This window comes from Cnephaeus nilssonii, assembly GCF_951640355.1.
Source record: "Cnephaeus nilssonii genome assembly, chromosome: X".
In the NCBI taxonomy this organism is placed as follows: domain Eukaryota; kingdom Metazoa; phylum Chordata; class Mammalia; order Chiroptera; family Vespertilionidae; genus Cnephaeus; species Cnephaeus nilssonii.
The window spans coordinates 13,007,275-13,026,941 of NC_137071.1; the positions used below are offsets into that span (position 1 = coordinate 13,007,275).

The following is a 19,667-nucleotide window of genomic DNA, read 5'->3' on the forward strand; positions in this document are numbered from 1 at the left end:
AGCAGACATGCCTGTCTTGTTCCTGATCTTAAGTGAAATTATTTATACTTTGTCCATTGAGTATTATATTGGCTGTGGGTTTGTCATATATGGCCTTTACTATGTTGAGGTATGATCCCTCTATTCCCACTTTGTTGAGAGTTTTTATCATAGACTAGAGGCCCGTTGCACGAAGATTTGTGCAAGAATAGGTCTTCCTTCTCCTGGCTTTGCTCCCGGCTGCCCAGGAGCCTGCAAGTCTTCACTCCCAGCTGGAGCACCGCTCCTGTAGCTCCCTCTGCCCCCCGCCCTCCCCCTTATAGAAGGCGTCCCACCCCACCTGGCTGCTCCACACCTGCATATTCAAATTAACCCTCCATCTTTGTTGAGTTAATTTGCATACTCACTCCTGATTGGCTGATGGGCATTGTGGAGGTATGGTCATTTCGCATATTTCTCTTTTATTAGTATAGATGGGTGCTAGATTTTATCAGATGTTTTTCTGTATCTGTTGATAGGATCATGTGATTTTTATTCTTCATTTTGTTTATGTGGTGTATCCGTTTTATTAATTTGCACATATTGTACCAATCTTGCATCCTCAGAATAAATTCTACTTGATCATAGTGTATGATCTTTTAACCCTTTGCACTCACTTGCTTTTTTCATCAAGCTGCTACCGATGCTAACCATGTCGAATCACACTCGACATCCTAGTGAAAAAGGTTAAATGTATTGCTGGATCCGGTTTGCTGATATTTTGTTGAGGATTTTAGCATCAATGTTCATCAGAGATATTGGCCTATAAGTTTTCTTTCTTTGTAGTGTCTTTTTTAAAAAAAAGTATTTATTTATTGATTTCAGAGAGGAAGGGAGAGGGAGAGAGAGATAGAAACATCAATGATGAAAGAGAATCATTGATCGGCTGCCTCCACACCCCCTACTGGGGATCGAACCCACAACCTGGGCATGTGCCCTTGGCCAGAATCGAACCTCGGACCCTTCAGTCTGCAGGCTGACGCTCTATCCACTGAGCCAAACTGGCCAGGGCTCTTTGTAGTGTCTTTATCTGGTTTTGGAATTAGGATAATGACAGCCACGAAAAAGAGCTCTTAAATTTTTTTGGAATAGTTTGAGAAGGATAGATGTTAGTTCTTCTTTGAGTGTTTGGTAAAATTCACTTGTGAAGCCATCTGGTCCAGGACTTCTGTTTGTTGGGAGTTTTCATTTATTATTGCTTCAGTTTTTTGTTGTAATCTGTCTATTCAGCTTTTATGGTTCTTCCTGACTCAGTTTTGGAACCTTGTATGTTTCTAGGAATTTATCCATATCATCCAAATTGTCCAATTTGTTGACATATAGCTATTCGTAATATTACTAGGTGTACCGGTTAATAATGGCAGATTTTGTAATTAAAGAAAACACGATAATTTCAAGAGAAACATCAAAAGTGCTTTATTCAAAGTAATGTCCATTGCTAGTGACACATTTTCTCCATCTTTCAGGTAATTTGTGGATACCGTCCTAATAGAACTTTTCTTGTTTTGAGGCAAACCATTCAGAGACCCAATTTTCCACTTCTTCGTACGTTTTGAAGTGATGCTCAGAAAGTGCGTGTGCTATTGATCGGAACAAGTGGTAATCTGAAGGAGCAAGGTCTGGTGAATACAGTGGGTGGGTTAATACTTCCCAGGCAAGACCTTTTAACGTGTCTTTAACTGGTTTTGAAGTGTGTGATGGTGCGTCATCATGAAGCAAAATTACTTTGCCGGGTATTCTGGCACATTCTGGTCGTTTCACGATCAAAGCATGGTTCAAATTGATCATTTGTTGTCGGTAGTGATTAGTATTAATGGTTTCACCTGGTTTTAGAAGCTCATAATACACCACACCTTCCTGATCCCACCAAACGCAGAGCATTGTCTTCTTTCTGAAGTGATTTGGCCTTGCAGTCAATGTTGATGGTTGACTTGGATCAACCCATGATTTTGTGCATTTTATTCTCAAAATAAATCCACTTTTCATTGCCAGTCACAATTCGATGCAAAAAAGACTTTCTTTCATGCCGTTGAAGCAACATTTACTGATGACTTTTCGGTGTTCCATTTGTCTTTCGTTCAGTTGATGTGGCACCCATTTTCCTTCCTTTAAAATCTTTCCCATTGCTTGTAAACAATCGGAAATTGTTTGCTAAGCAACGTTTAATCTTTCTGCAAGTTGTTTTTGAGTTTGACACGCATCTTCATCCAATAATGCTTGTAATTGTTGGTCTTCAAATTGTTGGTCAGTGACCTGGACGTTCTTTGTCTTTCACATCAAAATCATCACTTTTAAAGCGTTTAAACCAGCGTTCACAAGTATCTTGAGATGGAGCATGTTCACCATAAGCTTCCCAAAGTATACGATAACTTTTTCTTCAAAATAAAGTTATGAATTAAAACTTCCCTCAAATGCTCTTTTTTGGGCATGAAATTCGACATTTTTAAGCGTAAAAATATCTATGCTGTTAATACCTTCAGCAAATTTGACATGAAGTTTTGAATCTTGCTGTCAATACAACAAAATAGCATACATGTCAAATCGCATATATATCAACATAGGTGTAACTCCATCTATTGAAAAAAGTCTGCATTGTTAACTGGTATACCTAGTACTTACAATCCTTTGTATTTCTATGGAGTTGATTGTTACTTCTCCTCTTTCATTTCTGATTTTATTTATTTGGGACTTCTGTCTTTTTTCTTGATGAGTCTGGATAAAGGTTCATCAATCTTTTTTATCCTTTTAAAGAACCAGCTTTTGGTTTCATTGATATTTTTTTGTCTCTGTCATTTATTTCTGCTCTAATCTTTATTATTTCCTCTACCTACTTTGGAATTTATTTATTGTTCTTTTTGTAGTTCTTTCAGGTGTAAGTTTAGATTGTTTATTTGAGATTTTTCTTGCTTCCTTTTTTTATTATTATGAAAAACATAATTTTCCATCTTTTCCCCCATTATAGTTCACATTCAGTATTATTCTCTACTAGAGGCCCAGTGCACGAAATTCGTGCACGGAGGGGGGTTGTCCCTCAGCCCAGCCTGTACCCTCTCCAATATGGGACCCCTTGAGGGATGTCCGACTCCCCTACACACCCACCGGGATCGGGCCTAAATGGGCAGTCGGATATCCCTCTCACAATCCAGGACTGCTGGCTCCCAACTGCTTGCCTGCCTGCCTTCCTGATTGCCCCTAACCGCTTCTGCCTGCCAGCCTGATCACCCCCTAACCACTCTGCTGCCAGCCTGTTTGCCCCCAACTTCCCTCCTCTGCCGGCCTGGTCACCCCTAACTGCCCTCTCCTGCAGGGTTGATCACCTCCAACTGCCCTCCCTTGCAGGCTTGGTCCCTCTCAACTGCCCTCCCTTGAAGGCCGGGTGCCTCCGAACTGCCCTCTCCTGCTGGCCATCTTGTGGTGGCCATCTTGTGTCCACATGGGGGAAGGATCTTTGACCACATGGGGAGAGCTATATTGCGTGTTGCAGTGATGATCAAGCTGCATAGTACTCTTTTATTAGATAGGATAGAGGCCTGGTACAGGGGTGGGGGCCAGCTGGTTTGCCCTGAAGGGTGTCCCGGATCAGGTGGGGGTTCCCTTGGGGTGTGGGGCAGCCTGAGCGAGGGGCCTGTGGTGGTTTGCAGGCCGGCCACGCCCCCTGGCAACCCAAGCGAGGCCCTGGTATCTGGGATTTATTTTCCTTCTACAATTGAAACTTTGTAGCCTGGAGCGGAGCCAAGCCTGGGGCTCCCTCTGAGGCAGGCAGCCATTTGTGTTGGGGTTATAATTGAAACTTTGTTGCCTTAAGCGGGTGGGCACAGCCAGGGTGTGTGGAAAGCTTTGTTTCCCCTGTTGCCGGCGGCAACCGTGGCCTGCTCTCTCAAGCTCCATTCTGCCGCCATTTGTTTGAATTTGTTTACCTTCTATAATTGAAACTTTGTAGCTTGAGTGGAGGCTTAGGCCTGGCAAGGGCAGGTGGAAAGCTTGGCTTCCTCTGTTACCTAGGAAACCTTGCTCTCTGTGGCTGTAGCCATCTTGGTTTGGGTTAATTTGCATACTCGCTCTGATTGGATGGTGGGCGTGGCTTGTGGGCGTGGCTTGTGGGTGTGTCGGGGGTATGGTCAATTTGCATATTTGTCTATTATTAGATAGGATTAGTTTCAGGTGTACAACATAGTGGTTAGACAATCATATACTTTACAGAGTGGTCCCCCTAATATTTCAAGTACCCCCCTGGCCTGTACATAGCTATTACTATATTATTTTTTTACTCCATTGACCTCTCTCCGGCCACCGCCCCCTCCCTAGCAAATGCCCTCACCCCCGTAGTGACTGTGTCCATTGGTAATGCTTATATGCATGCATACAAGTCCTTTGGTTGATCACTTACCCCCCTCTCCTTGCCTTCCCTCTGAGGTTTTTTAAAATTTTCTTTATTGATTAAGGTATTACATATGTGTCCTTATCCCCTCCTTGCTCCCCCGCCCCCCGCTCATGCCCTCACCCCCCCTTGTGTCTGTGTCCATTGGTCAGGCTTATATGCATGCATACAAGTCCTTTGGTTGATCTCTCCCCCTTACCCCCACCCTCCCCTACCTTCCCTCTGAGCATTTGATCGATGCTTCTCTGTTCATCAGTTTATGTTGTTCATTATAATCTGCAAATGAGTGAGATCATGTGATATTTATCTTTCTCTGACTGACTCATTTCTACCACAGTTTTTTTAATCCACTCATCTGCTGATGGGCACTTAGGCTGTTTCCAAATCTTAGCTATGGTGAATTGTGCTATGAGCATAGGGGTGCATATATCCTTTCGATTGGTGTTTCTGTTTTCTTGGGATATATTCCTAGAAGTGGGATCACTGGGTCAAATGGGAGTTCCATTTTCAGTTTTTTTGAGGAAACTCCATACTGTTCTCCACAGTGCCTGCACCAGTCTGCATTCCCACCAGCAGTGCACAAGGGTTTCTTTTCCTCCGCATTCTCGCCAACACTTGTTTGTTGATTTGTTGATGATAGCCATTCTGACAGGTGTGAGATGGTACTGCATTGTCGTTTTGATTTGCATCTCTCAGATAATTAGTGACTTTGAGCATGTTTTCATATGTCTCTTGGCCTTCTGTATGTCCTCTTTCAAAAAGTGTCTATTTAGGTCCTTTGCCCATTTTTTTTTATTGGGTTGTTTATCTTCCTTTTGTGAAATTGCATGAGTTTCCTATAAATTTTGGAGATTAAACCCTTATCGGAGATAACATTGGAAAATATGTTCTCCCATGCAGTGGGCTTTCTTGTTTGTTTTTTTTAAAATATATTTTATTGATTTTTTACAGAGAGGAAGGGAGAGGGATAGAGAGCTAGAAACATCGATGAGAGAGAAACATCGACCAGCTGCCTCCTGCACACACCCCCACGGGGGATGTGCCCGCAACCAATGTACATGCCCTTGACCGGAATCGAACCTGGGACCTTCCAGTCCACAGACCAACGCTCTATCCACTGAGCCAAACCGGTTTCGGCTGGGCTTTCTTGTTTTGTTGATGGTTTCCTTTGCTGTGCAGAAGATTTCTATTTTGGTGTAGTCCCATTTGCTTATTTTCTCCTTAATTTCTATTGCCCTAGGAGTTGTATCGATAAAGATATTGCTATGACAAATGTCTGATATTTTGCTGCCTATGGTTTGTTCTAAGGTTTTTATGGTTTCCCGTCTTACTAGTATATTTAAGTCCTTTATTCATTTTGATTTTATTTTTGTGTATGGTGTAACTTGGTGGTCAAGTTTCATTTTTTTTTTTGCATGTATCTGTCCAATTTTCCCAACACCATTTATTGAAGAGACTGTTTAGACTCCATTCTATGCTCTTGCCTCCTTTGTCAAATTTTTTTTTTTTTTTTTTTTGCTGCAAAAAGCTTTATTGTTTCATTTGGTCCGATGCAGGGGAGAGGGCTCCAGGGTGGTTAAAAGAAGGGCTAGTAGTTTCGGGGAGAGGCTCAGCTAAAAGCCAGAGACGCCAGGGGGATGCAGGTGGGGGGGCCTCGGAAAGGCCTCTGGGCTCCAAAGGCTCCTAGTCGTGCTTGAGGGTGAGCCTCTCGAAGAGATACTCGCCCAGCCCAGCCTGGGGGCCGGCCAGCCTGCGGATGTTAGTCAGGTGGTCGCCCATCTTCTTGATCAGTTTCACCTCCTCATCCAGGAAGTGGTTCTCCAGGAAGTCGCAGACGTGAGGGTCTGCACGGGTAGAAGCCAGGGCATGCAGGTCCAAAAGGGCCTGGTTCAGGCTCTTCTCCAAGGCCAGGGCGGCTTCCATGGCGTCCTGAGTTTTGGCCCAGTCATCCTGGGAAGGTTTCTGCACGTCCTGGAAGAGAATGCGGCCGCCCCGCTTGTTTTGCAACTTTAAGAAATGCTCCGTGCCCTCGTGCTTCTTCTCCTCCAACTCGCGGAAGAAGTGGCCCACGCCCTCCAGAGCCACATCGTCGCGGTCGAAATAGTAGCCCAGAGAGAGGTAGGTGTAGGAGGCCCGCAGGTGCAGGTTGGCCAGGCGATTGACCGCAGCCTCCACCTCGGTGGAATAATTCTGACGGATTTGGGAGCTCATGGCTGTTCAGCAATGAGGAGGTAAGGTAGAAAAAAAAAAACACCGGTGTGTTGGCTGGTCCCGGAGGTGGTGCTGAAGGTGGTGGCTGGATGAGACGCAGGAGAGAGGCCGGAGGCTGGAAGAACGGGCGTCCCTGGGTCTGTTCCGTCCAAACACTGTTGAAGCAAGAGACAGATCCGGGACCTCCGAGTGCGCTCTCCTTTGTCAAATTTTAATTGAGCGTAATGGCTTGGGTCAATTTCTGGGTTCTCTGTTCTGTTCCATTGATCGATATGTCTATTCTTGTGCCAGTACCAGGCAGTTTTGAGAACAGTGGTTTTCTTGCTTCTTGAGGTAGACCTGTAATGCTATGCATTTCCCTCTTTTTTTTCTCTCTCTTTCTGGGATTTAAAAAAAAATTAATAAATCTTTATTGTTCAGATTATGATTATTGTTCCTCTTTTTCCCCCATAGCTCCCCTCCACCCGGTTCCCACCCCACCCCACTGTCCTCATCCATAGGTGTACAATTTTTGTCCAGTCTCTTCCCACACCCCCATACCCTTTTCCCCCCGAGAATTGTCAGTCCACTCCCTTTCTATGCCCCTGATTCTAGTATATTCACCAGTTTATTCTATTCATCTGATATTTTTATTCACTTGATTTTTAGATTAACTTGTTGATAGATATGTATTTGTTGTTCATAATTTTTATCTTTACCGTTTTCTTCTTCTTCCTCTTCTTAAAGAATACCTTTCAGCATTTCATATAATACTGGTTTGGTAGTGATGAACTCCTTCAACTTTTTCTTATCTGTGAAGCTCTTTATCTGCCTTTCAATTCTGAATGATAGCTTTGCTGGGTAGAGTAATCTTGGTTGTAGGTTCTTGCTCTTCATCACTTTGAATATGTCTTGCCACTCCCGTCTGGCCTGCATAGTTTCTGTTGAGAAATCAGCTGGCAATCGTATGGGTGCTCCCTTGTAGGTAACTAACTGTTTTTCTCTTGCTGCTTGTAAGATTCTCTCTTTGTCTTTTGCCCTTGGCATTTTAATTATGATGTGTCTTGGTGTGGTCCTCTTTGGATTCCTTTTGTTTGGGGTTCTGTGTGCTTCCTGGACTTGTAAGTCTATTTCTTTCACCACGTGGGGGAAGTTTTCAGTCATTATTTCTTCAAATAGGTTTTCAGTATCTTGATCTCTCTCTTCTTCTGGCACCCCCATAATTCTGATGTTGGTACGCTTGAAGTTGTCCCAGAGGCTCCTTACACTATCTTCATATTTTTGGATTCTTTTTGCTTTTTGCTTTTCCGGTTGAGTGTTTTTTGCTTCTTTGTATTTCAAATCTTTGACTTGATTCTTGCGTTCCTCTAGTCTGCTGTTATGTCTCTGTATAAATTTTTTTTTATTTCAGTCAGTGTATGTTTAATTTCTAGTTGGTCCTTTTTCATATCCTCGAGGGTCTCGCTAAATTTATCGGCCTTTTCTAGGAAATTCTTGAAAAACCTTATAATCGTGGTTTTGAACTCTATATCCAGTCGTTTGTTTTCCTCCATTTCTTTGGTTTGTGATCTGTTTCTTTGTCTCCGCATTTTCACTGCTTCCCTGAGTTGGTAGGGTAGCTTTGTGTGCTAGGTGTCCTATATGGCCCAGTGGCTCGGCCTCCCCAGTTACCTGAGGTGGACACTCTTGGTGCACCCCTTTGTGGACTGTGTGTACAGCCTTGTTGTAGTTAAGTCTTGATTGTTGTTGGTATCACTGGTAGGAATTGACCTCCAGGCCAATTGGCTGTGAGGATCAGCTGTGTCTACGCTGGGAGAACTTCTGTGCTGGAGACAGCCTTATGAGACAAGACTTGGAAAATTGCAAAAGCTTCTGTGCTCAGCTTGGATGGGGCGTAGTCTCAGGACTGAGCAGACAGCCTTGGCTTCCCGTCAGCCCTGCCCTATGAGGCCTCTGGGTCTCAGTGTCCCTCGGTAATCGCTGCAAGCACCTCTAAGAGTAAACTGCTCTCGAGTTTCGCCCGCTGCCAGACAGTCCAGTTTCTCCCCCAATGAATCTGGATTCCCAGATTCTCGCCCAGAACTGGAGTTCAGTGTAGTGGGGAGCTTCTGTTTTTCCCACCCGCTACAGAAAGCCAGCGGCACACTCAGCAGTCAGTCCTCTCTTCGTGCACTTGTGCGCGTGCCTCCAGACCTCTGCCTTTCGTGGCTCCCCTTAGTTTCCGCCTGACAGTCCAGATTCTCCCGTATAAGCCTGGGTCCCCAGAGTCTCACCCGGAACTGGGGTTCAGTGCAGTCGGAACTGGGGTTCAGCGCAGTCGGGAGCTTTTGTCTCCTTCCCACTAGAGAAAGCCAGCCAGGCACTCAGCCACCCGCACTCGTGTGTCTGTACCTCAGCCTTTTACAGCCCCTCTGATTCTCCGTGTGCTTTCCTCTTTCCTTCTAGTTGTAGAATTTCCACTCAGCCAGCTTTCCTGTGGTTCTGGATGGTGTTCGTTTTGTCTTTTAGTTGTAGTTTTGAAATTGTTGTGCGAGGCAGCAGTTTAGGTGTTTACCTATGCCGCCATCTTGGTTTCTCTCACTCTTTCTGGGATTTTTATTTCTTTAAAAGAATTCATACAAATGGTTACAGTCACGAACATGATTTTAACCAAAATACTGCTAGCCTACCACATCAGCAGGATGGCACTGCAAAGGCCAGACGCTGCGCCTCGCACCCCTGGGACAGCGCCAAGGGCCGGGCACTGTGTGCTCCTGCCTCTTCTGCTATTTTGCAGTGCCGTCTTCATTTGGAACGGGGGTTCATGCCAAAATTAGGAAAAACAGCCTTGGCTTTGTTTCTCTAAATTATTCTAAAAATAAGACGAGTGGATAGGGAAAAAAATGCACTGTGTGGCGTAGAAAGAAAAACGGGAAGGATTCATAGTCCTGAGAAGTTTGCCAACTGCCTTGCACAGCACGTTCCGCAGAGAAGGAGTGATCCGAAGGGCTGCTGATGCCCCTCGGTCTGGTTGGTGACAGCTAAGCAAACAAATCCTTGGTGATGTTCTAAAGGCTGCACACAGACAAGGACATTCATGATAGAATTAACTACTAACTTCTTTTGCTTAATGAGGACGCAAAACATGGGGCAGCATGGGCCCTCAGGACGGGACTGGTCAATGTGGGGAGGCCGGCGCCACCTCCCGCTGATGGGCACCCGGACAGTCTCTGGAGTGCCACCGCCATCCAAGGGCGCCTGTCTGAGGCCCGGCCACCGGCACCGAGGCTGCAGAGCTCCGCCCGCGCTACAACTGGTCACTCGAATGGTCTTTATCTGCCTCGGGCTTGACGGTTTGGCTGGGAGAAGGGGCGTGGGGTGGGTGGGACACCGGGGGCAGACTGTGGGACAGGGACATGGCGCTGGGGACAATGCCTTCAACGGCGGCCGGGATGCCGCTGGGAGCCACACCTACCACGCCCGGAGGGGTACCTGTAGGTGGCCCTGTTGAGCTCAGGGTGCATGACAGCTGGGTCCATGCTGGCTCAGGGGGCAACGGCTGCCAGGTGGTCCTTGTTGATGCAGTTCTTCAGGCTGTCGGGGACCCGGCCTGTGATGGCTCTCCGGATCTCCCGGGCCGCCTCCTCGCGTATCTCGATGGACGCCTGCTCACTATACCAGGCTGCGTGGGGGGTGCAGATCAGGTTGGGGGCATCCTTCAGGGCCCTGGCTGAAGCTGAAGGGCTCCGACTCGTGCACATCCAGGGCTGCACCATGGATCCGCCCCTTCTTCAGGGCCTGGGCCACCGTCTTCTCGTCCACCAGGCCACCCTGGGCTGTGTTCACCAGGAAGGCCCCTTGTCGCATCTGCTTGATGATGAAGTCGTTGACCAGGTGGTGGTTGTGCTCGTTGAGGCCGCAGTGCAGGCTCACGCAGTCGCTGTGAAACAGCAGGTCCTGCAGGGTGCTCACCCTCTGGAGCCCCAGTGCCTACTCGGTGCCGTCCGGCAGGTAGGGGTCTTAGAAGAGCACGTTGAAGCCAAAGGCCTTGGCCCTCAGCACCACCACCTGCCTGACACGACCTAGTCCGATAATACCCAAAGTCTCCCCATAGATCCTGGCGGCTCCAGAAGTCACTTTCCGGATCTGCTTGATGCTCTGGACGCGAGTGCCTTCCCGCAGCGCCTGGTGCAGCCAGGTGGTCCTGTGGTACAGGTTGAGAATGTGGCACATGGTGGAGTCGGCCATCTCCTCCATGGACGCTGCCAGCACATTGCAGACAGCGATGCTTAAGTCCCCAGCCGACTTGATGTCGATGTTGTCAAAGCCGCTGCCGATCCGGACAATAATCCAGAGGGCTTTGAACTTCTCCAGGTGCTCCCGGGTCAGTGTGATGGTGTGGTATATGAGCACACCCACCGCCTCGTTCAGCACCTTCTCGTGGATCTCCTGAGTGGACTGTGCATCACAGAAGGCCACTGTGGCCACGTCTTTCGGGATGGGCATCTCCACTGTGCAGTCCCGGCTGTCCAGCAGTGCTACCAGGGGCTGGGGTGCAGGGGCCCATTCATGATCGGGGGTCGGACGCCTGACATTGCCTAAAATGGGGTCGGCTTCCACGACCATGAATTTGACTTTTCAACACGTTTTATCTTCGAATCCCCAGGCAGAACTGCGTCCTGTCACTGGATCCTCATCCCATGTCTTTAATTGTCTCGAACCAAAGCTCTTAGGCTCCAGGTCCATGGCAGCCACCGGCGCCCGTGCCAGGCTCTTGTTGAGCAAGTGCGAGCTGCCCATTGAAAGGCGCAGGCGGCTGCGGGCCCCGATGAGTCCGGCACACTTCGCTGTGAGCCCGGCACCTGGGGCAGCCTGGGCACCGTCTGCTGCTCCGCCCGCTTGCCTGTGCCCCAGTGCCGCTGTCCGAGCTGCTCCGCACCACGCCAGCAGCCCAATTCCCTCTTCAGAACATTTCACCCCAAAGCCATGGAATATACGTTCTTCTCAAGTGCACATGGGACATTTTCAAAAATAGACCACATACTGGGTCACAAGCAAAGTCTCCCCAAATTCAAGAAGATTGAAATCATACCAAGCATCTTCTCAGACCACAATGGCATAATATGAGAAATAAACTACAATAAAAACATCCCCCCAAATTCAAACACTTGGAAGCTGAATAGCATGTTATTAAATACTAGAAGCCTGGTGCACGAAATTCGTGCACGGCGGGGGGTTGTCCCTCAGCCCAGCCTGTACCCTCTCCAATCTGGGACTCCTGGAGGGATGTCCGACTGCCCGTTTAGGCCCGATCCCACCAGGATCGGGCCTAAACGGGCAGTCGGACATCCCTCTCACAATCCAGGACTGCTGGCTCCCAACTGCTTGCCTGCCTGCCTTCCTGATTGCCCCTAATCGCTTCTGCCTGCCAGCCTGATCACCCCCTAACCACTCCGCTGCCAGCCTGGTTGATGCTTAACTGCTCCCCTGCCAGCCTGTTTGCCCCCAACTTCCCTCCTCTGCCAGCCTGGTCACCCCTAACTGCCCTCTCCTGCAGGGTTGATCACCTCCAACTGCCCTCCCTTGCAAGCCTGGTCCCTCACAACTGCCCTCCCTTGCAGGTCGGGTGCCTCCGAACTGCCCTCTCCTGCTGGCCATCTTGTGGTGGCCATCTTGTGTCCACATGGGGGCAGGATCTTTGACCACATGGGGGCAGCGATATTGTGTGTTGCAGTGATGATCAATCTGTATATTACTCTTTTATTAGATAAGATAGAGGCCTGGTGCACGGGTGGGAGCCAGCTGGTTTGCCCTGAAGGGTGTCCCGGATCAGGGTGGGGTTCCCTTGGGGCGTGGGGCAGCCTGAGCGAGGGGCCTGTGGTGGTTTGCAGGCCGGCCACGCCCCCTGGCAACCCAAGAGGAGGCCCTGGTATCTGGAATTTATTTTCCTTCTACAATTGAAACTTTGCAGCCTGGAGCGGAGCCAAGCCTGGGGCTCCGGCAGCCATTTCTGTGGCAGTTAATTCACCTTCTACAGTTGAAACTTTGTAGCCTTAAGCGGGTGGGCCCGGCCAGGGTGTGCGGAAAGCTTTGTTTCCCCTGTTGCCGCCAGCAACCCTGGCCTGCTCTCTCAAGCTTCATTCTGCCGCCATTTGTTTGAATTTGTTTACCTTCTATAATTGAAACTTTGTAGCTTGAGTGGAGGCTTAGGCCTGCAACGGCTATGGAAAGCTTGGCTTCCTCTGTTACCTGGGAAACCTTGTTCTCTGTGGCTGTAGCCATCTTGGATTGGGGTTAATTTGCATGCTCGCCCTGATTGGCTGGTGGGCGTGGCTTATGTAGCGGAGTGATGGTTAATTTGCATATTACCATTTTATTAGAGAGGATTGATTAGGTTACCAATGAGATCAAAGAAGAAGTTAAAAACATCCTAGAAACTAATGACAATAAAAACACAACAATCCAAAATCTATGGGACACAATGAAAGCAGTCCTGAGAGGGAAGTTTATAGCTTTACAGGCCTACCTCTAAAAAAACAAGAAAAAATGGTAGTAAATCATCTAATGCTACAACTCAAAGAATTAGAAAGAGAGCAACAAGAAAAGCCCAGAGTGAGCAGAAGGGAGGAGATAATAAAGATTAGAGCAGAAATAAATGACATAGAGACCAAAAAAACAATACGAAAGATCAATGAAACCAAGAGATGGTTCTTTGAAAGGATAAACAAGATTGATGAACCTCTAGCCAGGCTCACCAAGAAGTAAAAAGAGGACCCAAATAAACAAAATCAGAAATGATAGAGGCGAAATAACAACAGACCCCACAGAAATACAAAGGATTGTTAAAAAATACTATGAACAACTTTATTCCAACAAACTAGACAACCTGGAGGAAATGGACATATTCCTAAAAAAATACAACCTTCCAAAACTCAATCAGGAAGATCCATTTCCCTCTTAGAACTGCTTTCACTGTTTTGGGGTGGTGGTGTGTTCATTTTCATTTGTCTCAAGGTTTAACTTTTGATTTTTGACTTGATCTCATTGTTGACCCATTCATTGTTTAGTAACATGGTATTTAGACTCAATATGTTTTGTGTTTTTCAGGTTTTTTTCTTGTAATTGAGTTCTAGTTTCATACCATTGCTTTTAAACTTGAGTTAATGTAAACCTTGTTCAAAATGTTATGAAAAAATGTACATGTTTTTACAAGGTAGGTTATGGCAGGACACAGGGGCTTCTCCCCCTTTGGGTGGCCCCAGGAGAGGGAGCTTGAGTCTCACATATTTGTGTCTCTATCTCCTCACACCATCCTTCCCACCCCATCCCCCAAGAACCAGCAGTGCCCTAGTGAGTGCACTCATACCCCTATTCCCTGGGGAAACAGCTAGTTGACCTTTGCCATTTTCTTCACACCTCTGGAGGAGGGAACCAGGATCAGCCAGGCCCTCTCCCTTGTACTTGTTTGCCCCCATGAGCCAGACCAAAGGGATGCTGCTTTGTACGGGTAGAGTCCAAGGAGGTGTCAGCTCATCGTAGTATTGCTATTCACACCATAGGTGGAATTCTTCATCGAAGTGATGACTTCTTGATGGGAAGCTGACAGACCTGGGCGATTCTGTCTGTGTTTTCCGTTAGAAGATTTTGCTCTATGCCTTCCATCAGGTTTTCGAAACACAGACGCATAGCCTGCTACTTCTCTGGAGGCTGGCTGTTCCACTGCTGTTCCTTAGGTCAGAAACATAGTTTTCATCAAGAAGTATTAAGCCAAGTAGGGGATGGTACATAGACCACTGGTTCCTACAGTCTTTAAAGATGATGATGCTCATCACCGTTGATAGCATCTGCTGGATCATCTCTGCATGCTGCTGCATGATATGCAGAATATAGTCACTCTCCTGGTGCAGGGGCATTGTTGTCTTCCTGTTGCTATGCAACAGCTGCTTGAAGAGATATGTCATGATATGGTGCAGCAGCCTGTGCATACCATAGTGTCAAGTATAGTTAGTCCTTCAGATATGGAAGAGAGAATATACATGATTATATGAGGTTCCAGGCTTGCAATAAAGTTGTGGTCCTGTGTCAGGACTTTCTGTAGTGAATAGTAAGACTGGCTGAGCTTAGGGTAATCCAGGAGAACACCTTGGGGAATAGAGTGGAGCAGCTTGATGAAGGTCTGGAGAGCGTTGTCTAGGGCATTGTCTCCGTAGAGATAGAAGATCCCAAAGTTGACATTGTTCCGACTGAGAGTAACCTTCAGCATGGAGAAGCAGATGGGGATGCCCTTGAGCTTCAGTGTATAGACCTGATCTTTTGAGACCTCTCCTAGTGTCAGCATGCAATTGCCATACATTGTTATCATCTTGCTAGTTTCTCTGAAGAGTAAGATGCCACTGGGGAAAGAGACATCACATGGGAGTTGCTGCGATTTATTATGAACGAATTCAGCCATCAGCTTGAGCCACAGGTATGGTACAGGCTGGATCACGGTACCATAGCTCAATTGCCCACTGGAGAATTGGCATATAGGATGAGTATACCCACTGAAACAGCATCATGAAGCTGGTCTTGGCATTGAAGGTGAAAGCTATCCCTCTCAGGTCTCTTACCAGGCCAACTAGAGTTCGCTTTGCCTCTTGCTCATTGAAACTATTTGTGCTAAACATCTGGGCCGTAGCCTCAAACGCTGCTGTGAGTGGCAGCATCCGTTCATACTGATCTTCATCCTCTCCTTAATCCACCATGAGCAGGTGCCCAAATGCTGTGTAGAAGGTAGTCTGACACTGCATGTCTGTCAGGTTGGACTGATTGTTAAGACCAAAAAAGGAAAAGTGCTTGCTCGTGTGCTTGTTCACCAAGCTTCACTAATCTCCTGACAGTATTGTATCCAAAGGAATTGAGAAGCTGTAGCATCCTAGAGGTGATTGGTTCACAATGGCCCCAGTACTTTAGGTTGGTGAATTTTTTTTTCTATGATGCTGCTTATGACCATGGTCTCATTGTTCAAACTAGAACTTCCAAGAGTCAGCAGAACTTAGAGAATTTTTTTTAAATCTGGTTTCCAATGTAAATCTTACAAAACTGTTCAAAAATCTCAGCATGGCCAGTTCTAGCTTCTCCTTGCCCACCTGAGCCAAGTGAGAATCTGTTAGGGTCATCAGCTGGAGGCACCCAGTAGACAAGCTCGCCATGCATAGCGTCTTGCTCATCAGTGGTGTCAAAAGAGACCTGGCCACCAATCACTGCACCAGTGAAAACCAGCAATGTCAGCCTTTGCTCCTGCACTGCAATACCCATTGGGCTTGCGCTGGCACTCTGCAGCAGCTCCTGATAGGACTGGGCCTACTGGTCAAACAGCTGCATGAGGAGCACATGTGTCTTGTATTCACAGTGCCCAATTGTAGACAGTTGGTTTAACTGCTGCTGGACTAGACTTGTATTTTCCAGAGGCTCTTCCAGTGCATCTCTCAGTATGATGTGCACAGATTCCAAACAGCCTTTGGTGACTTCAGGAGTATAAGTTTCTAGCATGTGGGGCTCTGTGGTTTTCACGTATGGCACAGAGGCTGCTAGCCACTGCCGTAGGCTCAAGAGACAGTGTACACTATTTCGAGCAAATTCCCAGTGCTGTAGGCTGGTCACTGTGAAGTTAGCTATCACTCGGATGGCCTCAGGATAGTTTTCCACCTTTACTAATTCTCCTAGTTCCGTGGTCAGCAAACTGCGGCTCGCGAGCCACATGCGGCTCTTTGGCCCCTTGAGTGTGGCTCTTCCACAAAATACCATGGCCTGGGCGAGTCTATTTTGAAGAAGTGGCGTTAGAAGAAGTTTAAGTTTAAAAAATTTGGCTCTCAAAAGAAATTTCAATCGTTGTACTGTTGATATTTGGCTCTGTTGACTAATGAGTTTGCCGACCACTGTTCTACTTGATAGTTAGTCTTCAGTTGGGCCAGTCTTCTGCAAAACTCATGGTAATTGTTCGGGTCTGATAAACTCTGTGGATTTTCCAGTATTCGTTTAACACCATCAACAAGATGAGAGAGGAACTTCGTCCTCTTTGCATTGTTAAACAGGGATCTTCAAACGTAGGCGATCTGTACTAAGCAGGATAACCCCAGAGGTGAAAATGAAGGAGGAATGGAATGAGACAAGTTAAAAAAAACAGCTGCAGAGTTGAAGAATCTCAGAATGCTGATCCTCCAGCTGGTGGGAATATGTACTGTGCACAGGTCATCTGAGGACTCTCGTCAGTAGATGCACGGATGAAATCAGAGTGTAGGCAGTTATGCGTGAGTTTGAGCAGTTGCATGAGCAAACTATGCTGACTTTCATCATTCAAGTTTAGATTCTTTCCTGAAGCCTGTTTTTAGTAAATTGCAGGAAAGTGTGAAGATATCAAATAATGATGAATCTCAGAAAGAAGAGGCTATTTTTCTGTGCTTGGTTAAATGATGGGTAGTGTCTGCTTGATTAATTTCATCGGTTAGCTGAGATAAAATTGTGACGCCAATGATGCAGTATTCAACATTATCCTGTAAAAACCTTGTGACGTCTATTATTGCATTTCTGAAGACATAGTCCTTCTGACAGGCAAACCAGCCCAGTTTTCTGATTCTGGCATATAACTGAACTAGTGCCCTGGTGCACGGATTCGTGCAAATTAAAGGAAATTAGAAGGTGGCCGGCAGGGCAGGACTGTGCGAGACGGGCCATACACGCCCTGGAGCCAACCTCTGGCAGTCCCTCCCTGGCTGGCTGCACCTGGGGTGGCGCAGCGGCTTGAAGGGCATCTGCAGAGTGAGCGGGATCCCTCCGGCAAGTGGGGTCCCTCGGCCTGGTCTGTGGGGATTGGGCTGACTGTCAGTCTGACATCCTCCGACGGGTGCCGGAGTATGAGAGGGCACTCTGCAAAGATGCTGTCACTCAGCAGCTCCTGCATTGAGTGTCCCCTGGTGGTCAGTGCACATCATACCTACCGGCCAGTCAGCTGGTTGCTTAGCTTATATATATAGACTAGAGGTGGGGTCCCTCAGCCTGGCCTGTGGGGATCAGGCTGAAACTGGCTCTCCAACATCCCCTGAGGGGGTCCCGGATTGTGAGAGGGCACAGGCCAGGCCAAGGGATTCGTGCATCAGGCCTCTGACATCCCACGATTGGTCCGGGGTGCAGGTGAAGCTGATTCGGGGCCAACAGTGCCCCAGCAGCAACCTAACCCACAGCCGATTCTGCGAGGAATCGGGCTTTCTCCTCTACTGGTCGGAGCGTCTGGCCCCTGGTGGTCATTGCGCATCATAGCTACTGGGCAAATGGTCGGACAGTCGCTTAGGCTTATATATATATGGACTAGAGGCCCAATGCATGAAAATTCGTGCAAGAGTAGGCCTTCCTTCCCCCGGCTCCAGCACTGGCTTCCCTCCTCCATCCTCCGGCAGGCACCTGGGACCCGGGCTGGCTTCCCTCGGGCTGCCCGCAGGCACCCGGGACCCAGGCTGGCTTCCCTCTAGCCCTGGCTTTGTCAGGAAGGATGTCCGGAATGACATCCAGAAGACAAGTAGTCTAATTAGTATATTACCCTTTTATTATTATAGATAAGTGCTTGTGTCACTAAAGTAGCCAACTTTGACCAAGAGGGAAGGTAATTGAGCACATAGTTCCAAAATCTATTTGTTGTTCCACTGGTGAAGGGTTGTTTCTGCATGATACAAGCTTTGTGAGGCTGGGAATATGATCAACTCCCTCTTTTGAAGAGTAGCTCACACTTGTTCAGGAAATCAGGGCTGTTGGTGAATTTAGACAAGCCCTTCTCTGCCTGGAGTGGAGTGGTTGTATCTGTGGTTTCGTACGGCTGTTTGCACAGATTCTCTAGCTGGACCAGGCTCTGTACATGATCCACCATTTTGCTCCACAAGATCCTTCAAGCTGGTGCCCTAGTTCTTTTGACACAATGCCGGGATTATTATAGTTTCCTTGCTTCCTGATATAAAAAGATGGTGCAGGCTTCTCTTATATATCACCTGACCTTGCTATTTCTCCAAAAAGTCCTTGTTTCTTTTAGTGGGAAATGGTATTTAGAGATCACAATCTGGATCCTTGGTGGAGGGGTTTGCTCATTATTATTGGGCAAATCTTTCTTATTTAATAGTATATTCTTCTTTCCAATGATAAAGATAATATATAGTCATTTGGAAGATACCAAAAATAACAGAGACCATCTCTTTATATTTTGATCTACCTCACATAGGTGGAATCATATGGTTACTTGTCTTGTTAAAAAATATATTTTTATTATTGACTAGAGGCCCGATGCATGAAATTTATGCAAGGGGCTCGGCCCTCACAGTCACTTGCAGCCTCGGCTGGCCCTCGCAGCCCCAGCTTCATGCGGAAGGTTGTCCGGATGGTCGTCCTGCTGTTTGGTCTAATTAGCATATTAGCTCTTTAGTATACACTGAGTGGCCAGATTATTATGACCACCTGATGTTTGTAGGCAAATTAGCCGTACACTGAATCGTATGGGATATGGAAGCCAAAGGCCTGTTCGAACACCTTTGCTGTCTGCAGTTACCAAGATAAAACATCTCCAATTCGCACAGGAACACAAGGATTGGACAGTCGAGCATTGGAAAAAAGTCATGTGGTCCGATGAATCACGTTTCCAGTTGCATCATGCAGGTGGCAGAGTGAGAATTTCACGGAAACAGCATGAAAGCATGCACCCCACATGCATGAGTACACCCCTTCAAGCTGGTGGGGGCAGTGTTATGGTTTGGGGCATGTTTTCCTGGCATGATTTGGGCCCTTTAATTCGTGTGGAACAATGTCTGAAGAGCACAACTTACCTAAGTATCGTTGCTGATCAAGTTCATCCTATCATGTTGATGGCGTATCCCAATGGAGAAGGCTTCTTCCAATAAGACAATGCACCATGTCACAGTGCTCGTATTGTGCAGGAGTGGTTTCATGAACATGAGGGAGACTTTACCTTGCTTAGGTGGCCCCCACAATCACCAGATCTCAATCCAATCGAGCATTTGTGGGATGAAGTTAAAAAGAGCCGTCAGGCCGAAACCAGTGTGGCTCAGTGGATAGAGCGTCGGCCTGT

General features: G+C 47.2%; 1 protein-coding gene and 2 pseudogenes across 3 annotated transcripts; all 3 read right to left on the reverse strand.

Annotated features, from left to right (window-relative positions):
- Positions 1-5,946: 5,946 nt before the first annotated feature.
- Positions 5,947-6,694, reverse strand: LOC307095115 (ferritin light chain-like). The gene has a single exon (XM_079764284.1). The coding sequence runs from the start codon at positions 6,605-6,607 to the stop codon at positions 6,080-6,082; it is 528 nt and encodes a 175-aa protein (XP_079620410.1). The 5' UTR covers positions 6,608-6,694; the 3' UTR covers positions 5,947-6,079.
- Positions 6,695-6,960: 266 nt separating this feature from the next.
- LOC307095108 (C-terminal-binding protein 1-like) lies at positions 6,961-11,821 on the reverse strand (annotated as a pseudogene). The gene has a single exon. The product of its transcript is annotated as a C-terminal-binding protein 1-like (transcript).
- A 1,909-nt stretch (positions 11,822-13,730) lies between these two features.
- Positions 13,731-18,476, reverse strand: LOC307095117 (exportin-7-like; annotated as a pseudogene). The gene is made up of 3 exons: positions 18,138-18,476; positions 16,492-17,190; positions 13,731-16,270 (listed from the first exon to the last, which is right to left on the reverse strand). The product of its transcript is annotated as an exportin-7-like (transcript).
- Positions 18,477-19,667: the final 1,191 nt, after the last annotated feature.

Bases quoted from the DNA above. Each gene is read 5' to 3' on its own strand.
- LOC307095115 (XM_079764284.1), bottom strand. From the start codon at position 6,607: ATGAGCTCCCAAATCCGTCAGAATTATTCCACCGAGGTGGAGGCTGCG.